Below are 18,554 nucleotides of genomic sequence, written 5' to 3' on the forward strand. Positions count from 1 at the left end.
AGCCACAAGACTGTGGAGAATAGCATAAACTGGGTGGAAAAATGAAGCTACAGGAGCTCCAGAGCTGTTTTGAGTGCGCAACTTGACACATATTCAGAGATGCTGCCATGCGGAAAAATCACAAGAATCTTAAATTATTGACCTTGTGTGTCGATGATGTGGTGATCACAAAGACAATAAAATCATTCCCCAACCAGAAAGCCTGGATGAGTGGAGACGTGATGGCTTTACCCTTTTCTGTCAGGTGACAAGGAAGCATACATATCTGCTAGAGCAAGACCGAAAGCTGACATCATGGAGGCAAAGAAAAGACTTTCTGGAGAGAGACCTCAATGCCAAGGCCACCAAAGATCCAGACCATCACAGGACCATACACTCCATCAGGTATGAGGCCATTTTTCCAGATAGGGGTAACTGGTTTTTTTGTTTGTTTGTTTGTTTTGTTGCTGGCTTTGATTTCTTAAACAAGGAATCAGCTGTCAAGTCTCCTGTGAAAGATCCGTCCACAATGGATGTAAGGAGGATCATACTGAAATGAATATGAGTAAAGCCAGCTAGTTGATTTTATTATTGACATTTGTAAGGAGAGGTTCCCACTTATCTTAAAACCTTAAAACCTTACATTACCTTGAAACTACTGAAGTAATTATTATGGGCGATTTCAACATCCACGTGGACGATAGTAATGATAGCCTTCGCGCAGCATTTATCTCTCTCTTAGTCAATCGGCTTCTGTCAGTGTGTACATGAACCCACTCATTGCTTCAATCACACTCTTGACCTTGTTCTGACATATGGTATAGATGTAGAACATTTAACTGTCTCTGAACAAAATCCTCTTCTGTCAGACCATTGTTTAATAACTTTTGAGTTTATACTATTTGACTTCATACCACCAAGAAAAAACTCCTACACTAGGTACCTGTCTGATAGTGCTGTGGCTAAATTTAATGAAACAGTTCTATTGTCCTTAACTTCAGTATCATGTCCCCATACAAGTGAACAATACAATAATCCCTCTCAAACTGACCAGTTCGTGGACAGTGCTGCAAGCTCATTAAGGACAACGATAGATTCTGTTGCTCCGCTAAAAAAGAAACACATAAAGCAAAAGAAACTTGCACCCTGGTATAATACAGAGGTTCGCAAATTAAAGCAAATTTAATTAAAGAGTTTGGTCTAGACCTGCTCTAATTGGAAAGTGTCATGAGATAACTTTTGTTGTGAATTGGCGCTATATAAATAAACTGAATTTAGCTGAATTGAATTTGATAATCTTGAGAGATCGAGGCGGCTGCCAGGCGGCTCAAAAAATAAAAATAAAAAAAGCTGTAATTTCCCAGCCTGGAATCAGTAAAGCAGTAAAGTGTATCTATCTATCTATCTATCTATCTATCTATCTATCTATCTATCTATCTATCTACAGTTGTTCTCCACTGCCTACAATACCAGGGGCATGATGGGAAAGTCCTATTTGCTGAATTGATGAGATTTTATTTGATTTGATTTTGAAGGTTTATTCTGTTGACAAAATAGATGTTGGGTGGCTGATGATGACATTTAGTAGTCAGTAGTAGTAGAGAGAATAAATACATTCATTTATAATCTGCGTGCAATGTATCATAGTTGCATGCACAGGACTGCATGAATATTTGGTTTAATGTTTAAAATGTTGTTGTGTTAAAACCGATAAACTTGTGGTAAGTGGGGTGTGAGGATTAATTAATTGTTTATATCACGAAAAAAATCCAAGACAACAGTATTCAGTATTTCACTGTATTACAGAATAGTCTGTTCAGCTGATTTACATACAGCAGTAATCTGATATGATTTTGATTTTATATAATTTCGTATAAAACTTGACTTGAACATGAACTTAAATGTCACCAATCACCCGTATAGTATTTAAGTAGGCTAAGGACTGGGTACAAACTAATATATGAGTCTTCAATAAATTAATTACTATTTAATAAGTCACCATCAGATCTAACAGGTTGTGAGTGTTTGTGACTTCCTGTGCAGACTGAATGCCGGTGGAAACTGGCTCGACCGGGGCTTTGTGTCCGGGGCTTTGTGTCCGGGGCTTTGTGTCCGCTGCGCCTGCCCTCTTCCACATTCCAGGCGAGGGGCAGCTGATCTCCAACGAGCCTATTAACCAGCTAACGCTGGCGCATAGCCGTTACCGGTCGGCTAACAGTGCTAACTGGCAAATCTTCTTTCAGGAGACCGTTGTCCTCTTCCAGCCTACAACCGGTCAGAGGGCTTGCTTTTGATTTAAAACCTGCCAAAGTATACCACAACCCGAGAAATTACATTCTTTACTTAACTCTTCAAAAGAGAGTGAGCGCATTCAAGTTGACCTATTGGGTAGCTAACAGAATTTCCACATATAAATCACGGCACTGAATGCAACGTCAAAGGACCCAAATGACGTAAAGCGAAGCGTCTGTTTTATGCCCGAATGTTTTTGTGTTTTGACAGCTAGTTCATTTTTTTTAAATAAACGTTGAACAGTGAACTTACTTTTCCTTTTACCTCAGTACCTTATTATTGTTATTTAATAACAACAACAACAACAATAATAATAATCGTATCATTGTCAGTAGTTGTAGTACTAGTTGTAGTGGTATTAACTGAAGATGGGATGGACTGTATTTTCTATTTTATTCTGCTCTCCAAATCAATACAATCAGCGCTATATTCTCCAGTGAAACAAGCTAATACAAACCACATTTTGTATTCCTGAACGCGTGCGCGCGCGCGTGTGTGCCAGGCTGCCACAGAAATCTCAGTCTCATCTGACGCACAAGTTCAGACAGAAGTTAAGGTGTGGCACGAGTCATGACGAGGGTGACTATCTGTGCTGTCCAGGTGTCACGGGGAGAACTTTGTGGAACTTTTCCTCAAGTCTGTCTTCGTTTTCGGAGCCCTTTCAGTTAATGTTTGCGCTCATAGTGTATAGCCTGTTAATGTTGTAGCAGGAGGGGGTTCTGAGTCCGTGAGCTAAATCTTGAGACAGCAGCAGAAGCGTTGGCAGATCGCTTTCTTTGGGAACATCAAAATCGACATTACTGAAACTTCGGTTCATTCACATGTTGCTCCTCGGATCTGGAGAGACCTAACGATCTAACATGGAGAATGCTCAGTAACTGCTAGACGAACAGGTAAACATACACACCGGAGTTACTTCACCGTAGTAGAGCGTTTGTCCTCTGTGTCGCTTAATTTGTTTTGAATTAGTCGACTGGTGTTATTTTCAGTGCAGTAGTGAGCAAAGATATGTTAGGGCTGAACGTCATGAAATAAACAAATCATCAAACAATGTAAAATGCTATAGTGGTGGAATTCAGGACCACTATGAGCACAGGATCACAGTCCACTGGTGACGATGCTTATTTTCTTATTTCTGTCTATATTTATAGAGAAAATCTGACCTGGAATCTCAGAACTTTTACTCAGCATTAGTTCTTTTATTAGCCCATATTTCACTGCTAAGTTTTCATCTGAAGAGTTTGGTCTAGACCTGCTCTAACTGGAAGGTGTCATGAAACAACTGTGATTTTGCGCTACATAAATAAATTGAATTGGATCTGTCTTCATCCATTGAAGTTCTGAAAGCACTGTGTGGTCGTGGTGAGGGAAAACTGCTAATCAAGATCCAACTGCTGATTTGACAGTAAAAACAATGAACTTTGCATGTTTGTTTGTATGTTGATGGTACATTGTTGATCCTAATTGATCTGTTCCTACAGTCATGATTTAAGCCTTGTGTATGCATTGAAGGCTGCTATAAGCTTTTAAATGGGAAATTTATTCTTGAGTGGGCCGCAGTTCAGTGAGTAGAAACATCATGTGGAGCAATTAATTGAAAGTGCCCCATTTTTCTTTTAAGTTTGATTGTCTCTTTGTTTTACTAAACAAGCCGCAATGAAGCTGTGTTTTATTACACCGATGTGCTTCAATACTCCTCATTACTCTGATCTCTTCTTAACCCTTTTACTTAACTTCTGTTTTTTACTGATTACTGTTGTCTTTTTCATTTTTTGCAGCACTTCCTTTTTTTGCCCCTCTTCATTGCTTCCTATACAGATAAAATGCGTAGATTCAGCTCTGAAGGATCCCTCCTGGATCTTGACTTCCTCCCGTGGAAGAAGGTTGCACTGAGGAACCCAGATTATGGGAAGAATCGCAAATCTGCCACCAACATACCTCACATTGAACATGATGAGCTGGATGGGAGTTCAGCCTGTCCTACTAATCAGGAGGCCAGATTGAGCGTTGACAAGGCAGGGAAGAGGGAGTTGACCAAGGAGCACAGTGTTAGTGTAGAGAACCTGAGTGAGCTGGGGAAACTGAACAAGAACCACCTTGGAGTGTGTGCCATCAGTGAAGGCTGCAGGGCCTACAGTGACAGCCAGCTGGCACCGGCTGCCCAGGGCAGCACAGACAGCGTGGAGAGAGATGACCTGCCTTCCCTGTCCCCCTCATCCACTGCCACCGCCTTCCTCTTCAAATCAACACACAAGCACCACCATATACCCAAACTGTTATCTGCTAAACTGCACCTCAAGAGTCTGTTTGGTCAGGTGGGACATTAATTAAGTGTGAGTCTCCACTCTAGACTGACACTCTTTTCCAATGAAGATGCTTAAATCTTGTGATCATATTAGCAAACAGTTGCATATTTACACATTCAGCAGGCACAGAGAAATATTAGTATTCATTTGGAGTCATGTTTCTGAGCTGAAAATAACTGCCTGCTGAAACTGAACTTCAGTGGTTGACATGCCATTTTAGGTCTGTTTCATTTTATGCATGCCATGTACGGTAAAGTATATACATCTTTTGTAGTCAAAACATATACCTTAAATAAAACCACTGCATACAAACTATGAAAGACTACATAAATGAAGATCAAATGTTATACAGAGCTACAGTCACATTGAAAAATGTCCTTGATCAATCAGTCATTGATCAAGTTGTCCGAGTCTCACTCCTGGACACATTCTGATTCAGTGGCCATGACATTTGCAAAAAGGCTGTTCTCCTTAGCAGAAGCTGACAGGAAGCATCATATACAGTCTTAATACTTTGGGAAATACTGAATGTAAAAGACAAGCATTATTTTCACAGATTTTGGAGCTATGTTCTGTGTCAAAATAGATTGTATTTGCTCTACCAAAGTTGCATCTTTAGTTTATTCTAATTTATTTATTTCTTAATTTATTTGAGTTTATCACATTATGTGATTTCATAATTATACTACATTTTCAAAATCACATTTACTCCCATATTAAAAAAATACACCCTATTATAAGTATAGGGCCCTCACTGGCTCCAGTGCCCACTTTATCCATGTGGCATTTAACATGAAACCTGCTTTACTGGTATTTAAGAGTAGAATAGGAGGATGTTTTGGAGTTAACTCTGTGGTTTCCGTTTCAGAGTCCTCATTGCTCAAATTCCAACCTGTTCAACACCGAACAAAAAGACAGGTAAGAATCACATTTATACACCTTTGACACTGGACAACAAAACCCCTTAACAAGTCTGTATTTATTTAACCTTACCAATATAATATTGGTGTGAAACCACACATTGTCCTGTCATTTTTTTGAGAACTCACTGAGATGTCATGATGGCAGTAACTTTTCATACAATTTGTTTTGCTGACCTCCGCTGCCATTCTCTGCCCTTTTGTGATCTGGATTCTCAGTGCTTCAGAGAGGAGGTCTCGTCTGCACTTCATGCGTCAGTGGAGTGAGGTGAGCCACAATAAAAGGAAGATTGGTCGAGAAGAACTGGAGAAATGGGCCAAGTCCCTGAATACCCTGCTGGCCAGCCAAAGTGAGTATTGCTTGGTTTATTTTGACTCATGTAACTAGGATCAGTACCTACATACTTAGTCCCTGAAACAAATCGGTACAATAATCAATCCAACTGGGCAATAATATACGCAATCACTGGTTTATAGTGGCTGATTAGAAAATTAACATATTGCCATCACTGATGGCTGCTAGTAATTCTCTGGGGCAGCTTACAAATGTAGTTGTTCCAACTTAATGCAGAAAGCAGTGACTATGGAGTACTCAAGGACAGTGGTTTCAGAACTTGTACAACTGTAACAACTTCACTGTTGTAACATTGTCACATTGTCATTGCTTTTATTACCATTGCGGTTAGGTGTGACTGTCATACTCATTGGTGTACAGATTGGCATCTCAAAAATTGTCAACAGCCATATTTCCATGAAATTTGCTTTGAGCATTTCAGTAAGGAGAGAACAGCTGAAAGTGTATAAAAAGGTTTACTGAGGTCTGAAAGACTGAATAACAGAAATTGAGTGGTTTAAAGAACAGCATGAGAGGACTGATGGCTTGAGAAATGCTGGCAGAAAGTCATTGGGCAGATAAGATGGTCTCAGAAATTACGTTATGTTGTAAGCTTGATTACATCAAGTCAAGTCAAGTCAAGTCAACTTTATTTGTATAGCCCATTTTTACAAGCAGTTTGTCTCAAAGGGCTTAACATAACATCAGCAACATCCTCTGCCCTTCGACCCTCACATCGACTAAGAAAAACCTTTAACAGGAAAAAATGGAAGAAACCTCAGGGTGAGCAACAGAGGAGGGATCCCTCACCCAGGACGGGCAGACGTGCAATGGATGTTGTACAGGCAGGAAAGCAATTTGCAACATGAGAAATGACATTACTAAAAAGATAAGCAAAACAAAATCTCAACGGTTTAGTTTCACTTTTTGCTACCACCTCAATATGATTTTAACATTTCACAAGTTATAGGAAATTTATAGTATTGAAAATTATAATGAACTGCTGTAACATTCATGTATTTTTTTTTTTTTTTTATGTGATGTTGAGAATCACTATCCTATCAGTTCGATTTCGGCCCGTAGGGAGAACCACCCCGCCCATAGTCGGTACACAGAGGAATGACAGGCAGATGTCAACAATACACATTGGGTTGGTCATAGAGCCGGCTACAGTTCAATTTGAAGATCTGGATGGAGAGATACCTGCAGAAAGATACAGAGAGAGAGAGAGAGAAAGGGAGGGAGAGACACAAGACTACGAGGAGCACTGGACACACAGTTAGTGACATAAAATAATGAACTGCATGTTAATCTGACGAGGGGAGAGGATAGAAGAGGAAAAGGAGGAGGGGAAACTGCTTGGTGGATCATGTTTGTGTCCCCCGGCAGCATAGGCCTATAGCAGCTTAGCTATGATAGAGATTTAAAGATTAACAGTTAGTCAGACCTATTCTACCTGTGGCTATATATCATGAGGTGGGTGAAACTATGCCTACCAGCCCTACACACTTTATTTGGTGCTAACTATATGCTTTACTAAACAGAAAGGTTTTAAGTTTAGTCTTAAAAGTGGAGGTGGTGTCTGCCTGTCGAACCCAGATTGGCAACTGGTTCCACAGCAGGGGTGCCTGATAGCTAAAGGCTCGTCCTCCCGTTCTACTTTTATAAATTCTGGGAACTGTAAGTAAACCTGCACTCTGTGATCTGAGTGTTCTATTGGGAATATATGGGACTATTAGATCCTGCAGGTATGATGGGGCGAGTCCATTTAGGGCCTTATATGTAAGTAGGAGAATTTTAAAGTCTATTCTGAATTTTACCGGAAGCCAGTGAAGAGAAGCTAAGATGGGGGAGATATGATCCCTTTTACTGATTCCTGTTAAAACTCTAGCTGCTGCATTTTGGATCAGCTGCAGGTTATTAATAGAATAATTTGGACATCCTGACAATAGTGAGTTGCAGTAGTCCAGCCTAGAAGTAACAAAAGCATGAACAAGTTTTTCAGCATCACTCTGAGAGAGGACGCTCCTAATCTTAGCAATATTACGGAGGTGAAAGAAGGCGGTCTTAGAGGTCTGTTTAATGTGATGAATAAATGACACATCTTGATCAAAGATAACGCCGAGGTTCCTTGCAGTCGTACTGGAGGCCAAAGTAATGCCGTCCAGAGAGAGAATATTATCAGCTATTCTATTTCTAAGGTGTTTGGGGCCTAGAACAATGATCTCAGTTTTGTCTGAGTTTAATAATAAAAAATTGGAGGTCATCCAGTCCTTTATGTCCTTAAGACATGCCTGGAGTCTGGCTAACGGCTCTGTTTCTTCAGGCTTTAAGGATAAGTACAGCTGAGTGTCATCAGCATAACAATGAAAGTTTATGCCATGTTTCTGAATAATATTTCCTAGAGGGAGCATGTATAAGGTGAACAGGATCGGCCCAAGCACTGAACCTTGTGGAACACCGAGGCTAACCCTTATATATGAAGAGGAAACATTATTAACTTGAGCAAAGTGAAATCTATCTGTTAAATATGATTTGAACCAGCATAGCGCAGTCCCTGTGATCCTAGTCTCATGTTCTAATCTGTGTAATAAAATGCTGTGATCTACAGTGTCGAAAGCAGCACTGAGATCTAGCAAAACAAGTATGGAGACAAGCCCGCGGTCTGATGCCATGAGGAGGTCATTTGTGACTTTAACCAGTGCTGTTTCTGTGCTGTGATGGGCTCTAAAACCAGACTGAAACATCACAAAGAGACTGTTCCTGTGTAGGTGATCAATCAACTGATTTGCAACCACTCTTTCGAGTATTTTAGATAGGAACGGGAGGTTGGATATCGGCCTATAGTTTGCTAAGATGTCTGGGTCAAGTGAAGGTTTTTTAAGTAAAGGTCTAATAACAGCGGTTTTAAACGCCTGTGGTACATAACCTGTTGTTAAGGATAAGTTTATCTGATCTAAGAGGGAAACGCCAATCAAGGGAAAGACGTCCTTGAGGAGCTTAGTTGGGATGGGGTCTAAGAGACATGTAGTTGGGTTAGATTTGTTAATGCTGGAGGTCAGCTCGGGGAGGTCTATGGGCAGGAACCTGTCCAGAGATGGAGTAGGATTAAAAGAGATTACTAGAGATGGCACTATATTGGCTATTCTGGGAAGATCTTTATTGATTATTTCTCTAATGTTATTGATTTTATTGGTGAAGAAACTCATGAAGTCTTCACTGCTAAGAGCTGCAGGAATACAAGGTTCAACAGAGCTGTGACTCTTGGTCAGCCTGGCTACAGTGTTAAAGAGAAAACGTGGGTTGTTCTTGTTTTTCTCTATTAATGTTGAATAATAGGCAGTTCTGGCTTCACGAAGGGCCTTTTTGTATGCCAATAGACTGTCTTTCCAGGCCCTCTGGGATTCAGCTGATTTGGAGGAGTACCACTTCCTCTCCATCCGTCTTGATGTTTGTTTAAGTGTTCTTAAATTTGAATTATACCAAGGAGCTAGCCTCCTATGATTTCTAACCTTCTTTCTCAGTGGGGCAACCATATCTAAAACTGTGTGCAACGTGGCTGCAGTGTTGTTGACAAAGGAATCAATTACTGCAGGAGTAACGTTTAAATAGGTACGGTCTGTTGTACTGGTACATGGAGCTGAGGGGAGCTGTGATGGGATTGCATCCCTAAATCTGTCTACACTATCTTCAGAGAGGCATCTGCTGTAATAGACCTTTTTGTTGTGTGCTGTAAAGTCTTCTAAAGTTAGTTCAAAAACTACAAGCGAATGGTCTGAAAGGAGGGGGTTTTGAGGGGCAACTGACAGGTTCTTAGTTTCTAGGCCATAGGTGAGAACCAGATTTTACACATCCATTGACTTGATGTATATTTCAGTTGCTTATCAATCGCAATGTGTTTAATGGTAACCATTTGTCAGATTCCCTACGTTAATACAATTTACAACCTGAAACTCAGCAGTACTACATTATAATTTTGATAACAGCATCCACAGGTGTGAAGCACTCTGACATTTGACTGACTAACCACTTCTGCAGTGGTCAGACATATTTGTCTCAAGTTCCCCCTGCCTTTATCTGAACTCAAATGTTGCTGCAGTGATGCTGACACCTGAGCTGCTGTCTCTGGTTAGTGTGTGCTGTGCAATAAAGCTAAAGAGCACTTCCAGTTACCCTGCTGCTTGTATGAATAGAACAGATAATAAACACAGAGACTATGATAAATCACTGCTATAAAAGAGTCTGTGTAAAAGTCTCTTCAGCTGTGATGTTTGAACAGTCTGTTAGCGAAATCGTCGAAAAGTCAGCGTATTATTATCACATTGCACAATTAGGAAACCTGCATGTTGGTACACATAGATTCCCTGATCACCTCTCTGTTTCCTGGTGGTACTGCTGCTTTTGGTGTGTTCCAGTGTCCTATGGTATTTAATGATATATTCACATAGTCACTTCTATTAACAAAAGCAGGGCAGGACTTGATTAAACCCTCTGATGACACAGAGAGCACTGCAGGATGTTTTGAGTACCACAGAATATTTCTATTCATTTTGGTTTGGTTACTACAGTGTTACTACATGTTGTAGCTAATTTAGTAGAAATTATGTACTTAACATTAACTTAATTCTTGACCCAAGAGAGACAGAGACCAGACAACAAAGCGTGTTTTATTTTTAAGTGGAAAGAAGTTTTTTTTAGTTTATATATTATTTTATTGATTAATTTATATAGTTTTTGTTATTGTAATTTAATACACTTAATACTCTTACATCAGACATCAGTTCTTTGCAATATCGAAAAAGCAGACAGATCAGATTTGTCTCTCTTAGGTAAAAAATCAAACTTTTCCGCTCAGAGCTCCTCGCAGAGGTCAAGAGAATTTCCGCTGTGTTGACTGGATTATACAGCATTTTTCTGTTGCATTTGTTTTTGTGAAAGGTGCACCAATTGTAATTTTTTTGGATGATTCAGATTTTTTTTGGTATGACTTTATTGATACCAATTTTTGCTTATTCTGATTTTCTTTCTAAGAATTGACAGCACAAACCAAAATAAGCTTTTCTTCAATGCAAATTTTACTTTCATAATAAAAGAAATTATTAAACTCAAAATAAAGTGCACTGCAATTGGAAAGAGCTACAGATAACAGTTAACTGAAAATGAGCTAAAACAAATGTCAATTACTTATCATATCATTTTACAGTATGCTTATAAATTCACCAAGGCTGAGGTCTTTTATCAGATTTCTGAAGCCTGTAGAACACGGCAATACAAGGTGTGAACAGGCTCACTGATGTCTATGTAAACAACCAGGTGGGACTTCTGAATCTCAGCTGTTGCTCTGTGTTCTGTGACTGACTTTTATCAGCTGTCACTCAGCTGTAATACATAATGTAAGGCTTGGATGGAAATGGATGGAAATGAAGCCATTTAAAGTGACATGCAGTCCTAACTAGAGGCCCAAACCCAAAGAAAAACAAAAGAAAAGCCATTAGCAAAACCATAATGCAAGTAACATTTAACTTTAATTGATTTTATGTGGAAATTGGGGCATATGCTGTCTGCCCACAGACTGTCACACTGTGATTTAGTAGCAGTTAAAATGCAGTTCAGTAAATTACAGAGGAAGACTATATTGACGATGTTGAGTATATTGCCTCATATAATTGCAGTATACAGGCTGAATGTGGTTTTTTGGCCACAATAAGAACAGAAATGTTGTTCAAACAAAAAAGTTTCTACAAGTTGATTTGTTGATTGAGTCTACATTAGTAAACTTATGGGAAAAAAAAAAATAATGATGATTAAAAAAAGACACTTTCTGTAAGCAAAAACTGCCAATCAGTTTACATGATTGGCAGTGTCCAAAGCACTTGCCCATCCAGGAAGCATACTGGCAGCTTAAATGCTAACACATTTTGATTTTGCTTGCAACAATGTTAACATTTGTCAAGAGTCAAGAGTCATGATTCATCAGAGCTGGTAGGATTCATCTACTGGGAACCAGGGATATCTGAACCACGTTTTATTGCAGTTATAATAATAATAATAATAATAATAACAATAATTTATTTGATTCTGAAGTGGTGGACTGACAGACAGACATAGTATGGCTATTGCTCTAAAATACCAGCTAAAATGTGTGTTGCACTTGATATGAAAAGTTGTCATCTTATATTTCATAATATTGAAATTAAAATATCAACACCCTCTTGACATGAAGATCTCTGTGAAATTCCAACATTCAGATTATTTATTTAGTCTTGGTGTTTTATCTTGTTTGAGGCTGGGTTTTAGGGAGTTGATTGGTATGCTTACACTTCAATAATGTCATCTATTTTGGTAAATCTTTGCTTCAACTGCACTGTACACAGAATACTGAGGACTAACCTCAGCTCTCAGTGTACAGTGCAGTGAGTTGGCCTCCTTATCAGTGCCATCAGTAGAACAAGTTCTTTCAAGTTGTGATTCAACGGAGTAGGAAAGACTCCTTCCTAGAATACTGAGAATACATATTATGGAACAAGCTAAGCAAGTGTGCTTCAGTGTGGCACTGGAAAGTCCAGTTTAGCATATTGCTCCGTCTGCGATGTTCTCCTTTTGCTTTTGTTTGCCATTTTTAAAGTGATCATCATGTACATAGGATTGTGGGTACTTTAGGGTGCCACATAGGCCTCTTTGAAAAATCTCTATGCAAAGGACTGTCGTTTGTAGAGTTGGAAGGATCCTGGACATTGGAACAATCCTTCAGTGAGGTAGCATACTTGAAATTCGGTCATTTGAGGATACTTCCTTGACTTGTACATGTGCCAACTGATTGTTAGAAGTCAGTACCTATGGCATGTACGTCACGGTGGCTGTGGCAACATCCTGGAACTCCTCAATCTCATACACAGTAGAGAGATCTACTTCCCACAGCCAAATAACTAGGTCACACCTACAGAGCTTTTAAACAAAGGAAAATATCTTTTTACAGCAAGATAACATTTGCTTAAATATTTACTACTATTCAAAAATTATGACCATCTCTAATTATTAGCTTATGTTAAGAACAGGCTTTAGGCCTGGTCTTCAACTAAATTAGAGATAATGGAAGTGTGCCAAGGTTTTACACTGAACCTGTGAAACCTGTGAAGCTGCTGGCAATACGAGTGTTTGTCATGGGCCTGAGGGATTGTGTCCTCCTCCTGTGGCATGCTTAATGTCACATTTCATGGTAAGGTAAGCACAGCTGATCTTCCTCTTTCTCCTCCTCATCTCAGCTGGTGTTTCAGTGTTTGGAGCATTCTTGCGGTCTGAGTTCAGCGAGGAGAATCTGCAGTTCTATCTGGCCTGTGAGCAGTACAGACACTCGTCCAACAACTTTAGCCTGCATAGGAGGGCGAAGCACATCTGCGCCACCTATCTCCAACCCGGTGCCCCCCGAGAGGTAGACACGTGCTTTTATATTCCTGCACTAAAAGCTGAATATGGAACTGCTCCTCATGAAACGATCTTGTTACATGTATACTCCTCTCTTGGTTAAATCATGGTTATGTCAGCATTCAAAGAAAAGTGTCCTTCCAAACAATGCATTGTGTGTGTTTTGAATGTTACATGTGTTTTCTAAGGCTTATGTGGGTGGTTCAGTTTATAACATCATTACATTACATCAATAGCTAAATTCATGTGGAACCTTTTTCCACTAATAGAGCAAGAGTTGAATTAGAATAAAAATAAATCTATTGAAGATATATTTTGTAATTTAATCTATTCCTATCCAGTGGAGCTTTCTTTAGATTAATCAACACTTTAAATCAGGGCTTCAAATTTATAAATTAAATTGGGGCAGATTTTAAAATCATCAAATGTAGATGAGCAGACAGTTTCAGCAGCCTATTCTGGCTTTTGGTAATGACAGATGTTAAACAAATGCACATGAAAGCAGTAAAAAATATCAGTGTTCTTATGTGGTGATATAAAATATGTTCATAACATCTAGAAGCATAAGCATATGTCTGTAAGACACACATGCACATCAGTGATGCAGGTGGTGGTTAAAGGTTTGCACCCGCCTGACCCATTATGAGAGCCAATCTGTACAGCCTGACCTACAGAAAGGAACATAATTTATTGTTTTTGTTTATCTATTTATTTCCACAAAAAACATTTCACACCTTAAAGGTGCCACAAATTCCAAAATGATAACTCTTGTAACTGCATGGGCTGTTCTGAAACCATGAACTTTGTGGAAGATCATACAAGCCATATTATCTTAATTCGGCAGTGCAGTGTTTCCCCTATAGTGTATTTGGGAGGGTTACCCCCCCCCCCCCCAACAGACACCCCTGCCCTGCCAACAGGATCCCCACCCAGAAATTCAAGTCGTAGATAAAAAAAAAAAAAAAATCCATTATTTAATTTTTATTCTAATCAAAAGGGCCTGTAATTGGTGTTCTTTTTATCAAATAAAAAAGCTAACTCTAATTTGCGCAATTTCAGAGTCTAATGTGTCGCTATTGTTTCATTACATTCATTAAAATGCAGATGCTACATAAAACCCAATGACAACCCCCCCAAAAGAAAAAAACCTAGGGGAAACACTGATTAGCTTTATGTCAAAAAGTAGGGCGTCATTAAAGGATAGGCTGACTCCAGCATCTTACAGCTTGGGTCTTATATTTGGCAACAGTAGGTTTTTTCAATTACTCTTGCATTCCTAAACAATATTTTTTGCATTCCTTAAAGGTCAACAGAAGTGGTCAATGAAACAGGCTGGAAACATGCTAACAGTGAAAAACTGCATAAGCAATACTTAAATTATGGTATAATAGACTGGAAGAGCAACTACTGTGTTGTTTTGTGGTAGGTGAACCTGGACAGCAAAACCAGGGAAATGACCATCCAGCTGCTGCAGGCTCCCTCTCACACCTGTCTGTCCCACGCACAGAAACGCATCTACTCGCTCCTGGACACAGACTGTTATCCCCGCTTCCTGCAGTCCAACATCTACCTCTCCTTACTGCAACAGGCTGATTAGAAGCCACATGATGACACACCTGGATTTAGTAGGAGAACAGGGGCTCATTAGTTTCCAGGACTTGCTAAACACTGTAGACCATAAAGCTAAAAGATAGAGCAGCTGGGTAGGAAGTTTGTATGAAAAATATACAGAATCTGGAGCAAATGTCGATGTCCATTGGAAGCTGTATGTAGGAATTTAATTTCAATTAAATTAATAGTTCAGTACTTTGGGATATACACTGTCTTTCAGAGTGGGATGTTAAGATTAACATCAATGTCTTATGTGTGTGCTACCCCCTGCTTCCAGTTATTATGCTAAAATGACTCTGTACTCAACAAACAGATCTTTTAATCACATATTTGAAAAACCAAATGTTTCCCAAAATGTTAAACTATGACTAAACTACTTTTATTTCTTATTGGCTTTGAGCTGCAGCAGTAGCTACGTTGAACCTGAGAATTTGGGGAAAAACTCAGATGGGACAGTTTACTTTCCCTTGTTTCTCTCTCTAGTTGTCCTGTGAAATTATGCAGCTCTTGGTTTAATCTTTAAACATCCGGTACGGATGTCCCCATGGTCCAGTAACTCAGTCCATGGTTTTTTGTTTTGTTTTTTTTTTCTGCTGACAGGGAAAGGAGAAACAAGTTCAGCAAGAATGAGCTCTTTGCTAAATGGTCTTAATACTAAATAACTTACTTATATGGCAACCCTGAGTAACCTGAATGACTTCACGGGTACATGAATGCATATCTAGAGGTAAGTTGAGTTCAGTCTGCCTCTAAATACAACAATGACTGTCTTCCTTGTTGCATACAATAGCATAACAGAAATTTAAATAGGTTTAATGGGTAGATGGATTTGCATTTCCTTGAATGTTGACCCTGTAATATCTGAAAGCCACATCCTTGAAAGCTGAGTCCTTCAAAATCAAGGAATGTGGAACTCATGATCGTATAAAGGTTATTATTAGGCTGCTGCACGGCTTGGGAGCACTTTGTAAAACCACTGTTGATAAACACAGTTTGTTGGCAAATAATTGCATTGTTTTTCTTTGTGTTTTAAACAGCTTTTTTGGAAAATAAATAAAAGAAACAGTTCATAACATAAATGTATGTCAGGTTTAAGAGGTTTAATGAGAAATAAGTAAAATCCTTAATTTGGTATAGGATGTCTGTTGATTTTTCACTGGTTACGCGGAGATGGAGATAAGCTTCAGCAGTAGATTTAGTGCCTAAGTTATCTTATGCATGGAGGGTGGACAACCCCTGCTCTTGCAGATATTGCTGGGATACTAAGCCAGCAGACTTAAAAGTCCACTGGCAAAATCCATTTATTTAAACTGAAGACTTCTTTTCACTGTCTTTTTTACTGTACAGTGTCTCTGTCAGTTTTACAGGCTATCAGGCTGGAACAGGAATCTACCGGTATTTTGATGTGTTGTTTAGCTAACATGTCATGTGATTTCAAGGTAAATTGAAGTTACTTTAATGTTAGATTTATAACGGACTGGAGCCTCTTATGCGTATGTGATTTAAAAACAAACTGATAATATTGAATACTGAATATACTATGTAAATAACCCCCATGAAAGGTTTATTATTTTAGGTTAATTGCCTGATTAATATTTCTGAAATATGTATTTTTATTAGTTGTAATTTAACAAAGTACAGCGGCCTTATGCCATCCTATGCACTAATGTAGAAAGGGAAGGCTTTTGTTTTGGTAAAGGTCAACTATAGTTGTTTACATTTCCTGCCTATGGCTTTGCCAGTAAGGCTGCAGCGCCCAGCCTTACGAACGCTTAATGTTTAAGTTTTAATGAGTTTAATGGACCCGTAATGAGGCACAAGCTCTTAAGGTGGTCGTGGTTTGTGTGTTTATTCAATGTATACTATGTTAAAGGAAGAAAATAAACTGTAAACTTCACCAGCAATCAAGATCATTGCCATCACATGGACACTATATGAGTTCATTATTAGCTAACGTTATGTGAGGTAAACTACAGTTTTTCATATGTCACCATGTGTTAAGTCGACAAACAGGATTTCAGACCAAATGGAGATTTTTTTTTTTATCACAACAGAGATTGTCATTCACAATTAAAATGGAATATGGAATGTGAGTGACACCAATGCGTTTCATGTGCTACAGAAGATTCCAATTGTCTCGTGTGGTAACATCATGTTTTATAAAATATGCCAATGCTAGCAACCAAGCAAACAATTTTACGTTCAGGAAACGTTCCACGAACGTGGCCTGAAGGGTGGGGGTAAACGTTTTCTGCGTTCCCCAAACGTATGATATTTTCAGTGAACAATGAACATTCCGCGAACATTCCCCGAATCATATCTTACTGGCTTCATCTGTGACAAGTGTCTATACCTGTCCCAGCTTCCCGTTCATTACTTGTCTTCCTCCACCCGCTATCTTCAGCAATCACACTTTTCAACCAATAACCCAACACCGTACTGCAAAGATTCACGCACCTTAACACGATCATATGAGTAACCAGAATAATAGACAAAGAGTCGTAAATAAATGAAAAACAATAAAAATAAATAAATAGTAAAAGTAATGTGAATTAATTGAAATAATGTGATAGTTAAAAACAACGATCATAACTGAGTAGCATACTTATGAATGATTGGTTTCACACATTACACTGAAAACATAGGGCGGCCCTCTGACAACACAGATCTTAATAAATACTGCCTGGCTGTTGTCTACATTTTCATCAGCTATCTTAACCGTCTGTCTATAAAGGAGGTGACAGTAAATACTGTACATATATATATATATACATACATACATATATATAAAACACAGTGACGACACTAAAGTGAACCAGTAATTATGTTTTGAATGTAATGCACAGAGCATCTACTGTTTTGATGACATAAAACTGAAATGAAATCACTAATTAAGAGGCTCTTGAGCCACAACCTTCCTCCTACTTTGTGAATGTTGTTTTTAAGGGTGATTTCCAAAGGTTTACTTGTTTCAAAAACATAATAATATATATAATATATATTGGAACTCAAATTTTTAAAATATATTCTACATTAATTTGAAGTTGATATATTTGTAGTGTAGTGTCTGGAGATTAGTATGATTAATGTCATCCTAGGATCTGTTGATTAGTACCATTGATGTCTTCCTGAGCTCTGGTGATTAGTAGGAATGATGGTTTCCTGGGGTCCTTCAGTGATTATGACCCCAGCCCTAAAGGCATATGGTACATGGGAAGATGGTCTTTCTCCCCCCTTTCTTGGTGTCTTGGAAAGGTCACTGGTTAATTTCTAGATGTATGCTTCTTGTAATAAACGTTTTATACAAGTAAGACGGTGTCAGCGGAGATCTCCTTCAACATCTTCACATCATCGCTATCAATTATACAACAGTAAAAACAGGTCTTGGCTATCAAACCACGTAAAGGAACAGTTGTTTTTTTTTTTTGTTTGTTTGTTTTAATAAAACACCATTTCTAAAAATAAGCATTTCATAACTCATTGTCAGCTCATTGTCTCAGTGTCAACTCCGTCAGACATACTAAAAAGTATGCTATTTTAATTTGTTCAGGACAAGTATTTGAAGTTCTAAAATATCTTAGTGCTCCGATATGTAATAAAATACAATATATAAACTTTAGTACTGACTTCACACTATTCTGAAAATCCCAGTTCCTAAATTCAGTATGACTGTGAGGAACCTCGGCGTTA

At 38.7% G+C, this 18,554-nt stretch overlaps 1 protein-coding gene across 1 annotated transcript; it reads left to right on the top strand.

Moving 5' to 3' along the window:
* The first annotated feature begins 2,767 nt into the window (after positions 1 to 2,767).
* On the top strand, positions 2,768 to 18,175 carry si:ch211-152p11.4 (regulator of G-protein signaling 8). The gene is made up of 6 exons (XM_046417839.1): positions 2,768 to 3,164; positions 4,050 to 4,586; positions 5,446 to 5,495; positions 5,717 to 5,847; positions 13,094 to 13,260; positions 14,680 to 18,175. The coding sequence occupies exons 2-6, from the start codon at positions 4,095 to 4,097 to the stop codon at positions 14,848 to 14,850; spliced, it is 1,011 nt and encodes a 336-aa protein (XP_046273795.1). The 5' UTR covers positions 2,768 to 3,164; positions 4,050 to 4,094; the 3' UTR covers positions 14,851 to 18,175.
* The last annotated feature ends 379 nt before the right edge of the window (positions 18,176 to 18,554 follow it).

The sequence above is a fragment of the Scatophagus argus genome, chromosome 17 (assembly GCF_020382885.2).
Source record: "Scatophagus argus isolate fScaArg1 chromosome 17, fScaArg1.pri, whole genome shotgun sequence".
In the NCBI taxonomy this organism is placed as follows: domain Eukaryota; kingdom Metazoa; phylum Chordata; class Actinopteri; family Scatophagidae; genus Scatophagus; species Scatophagus argus.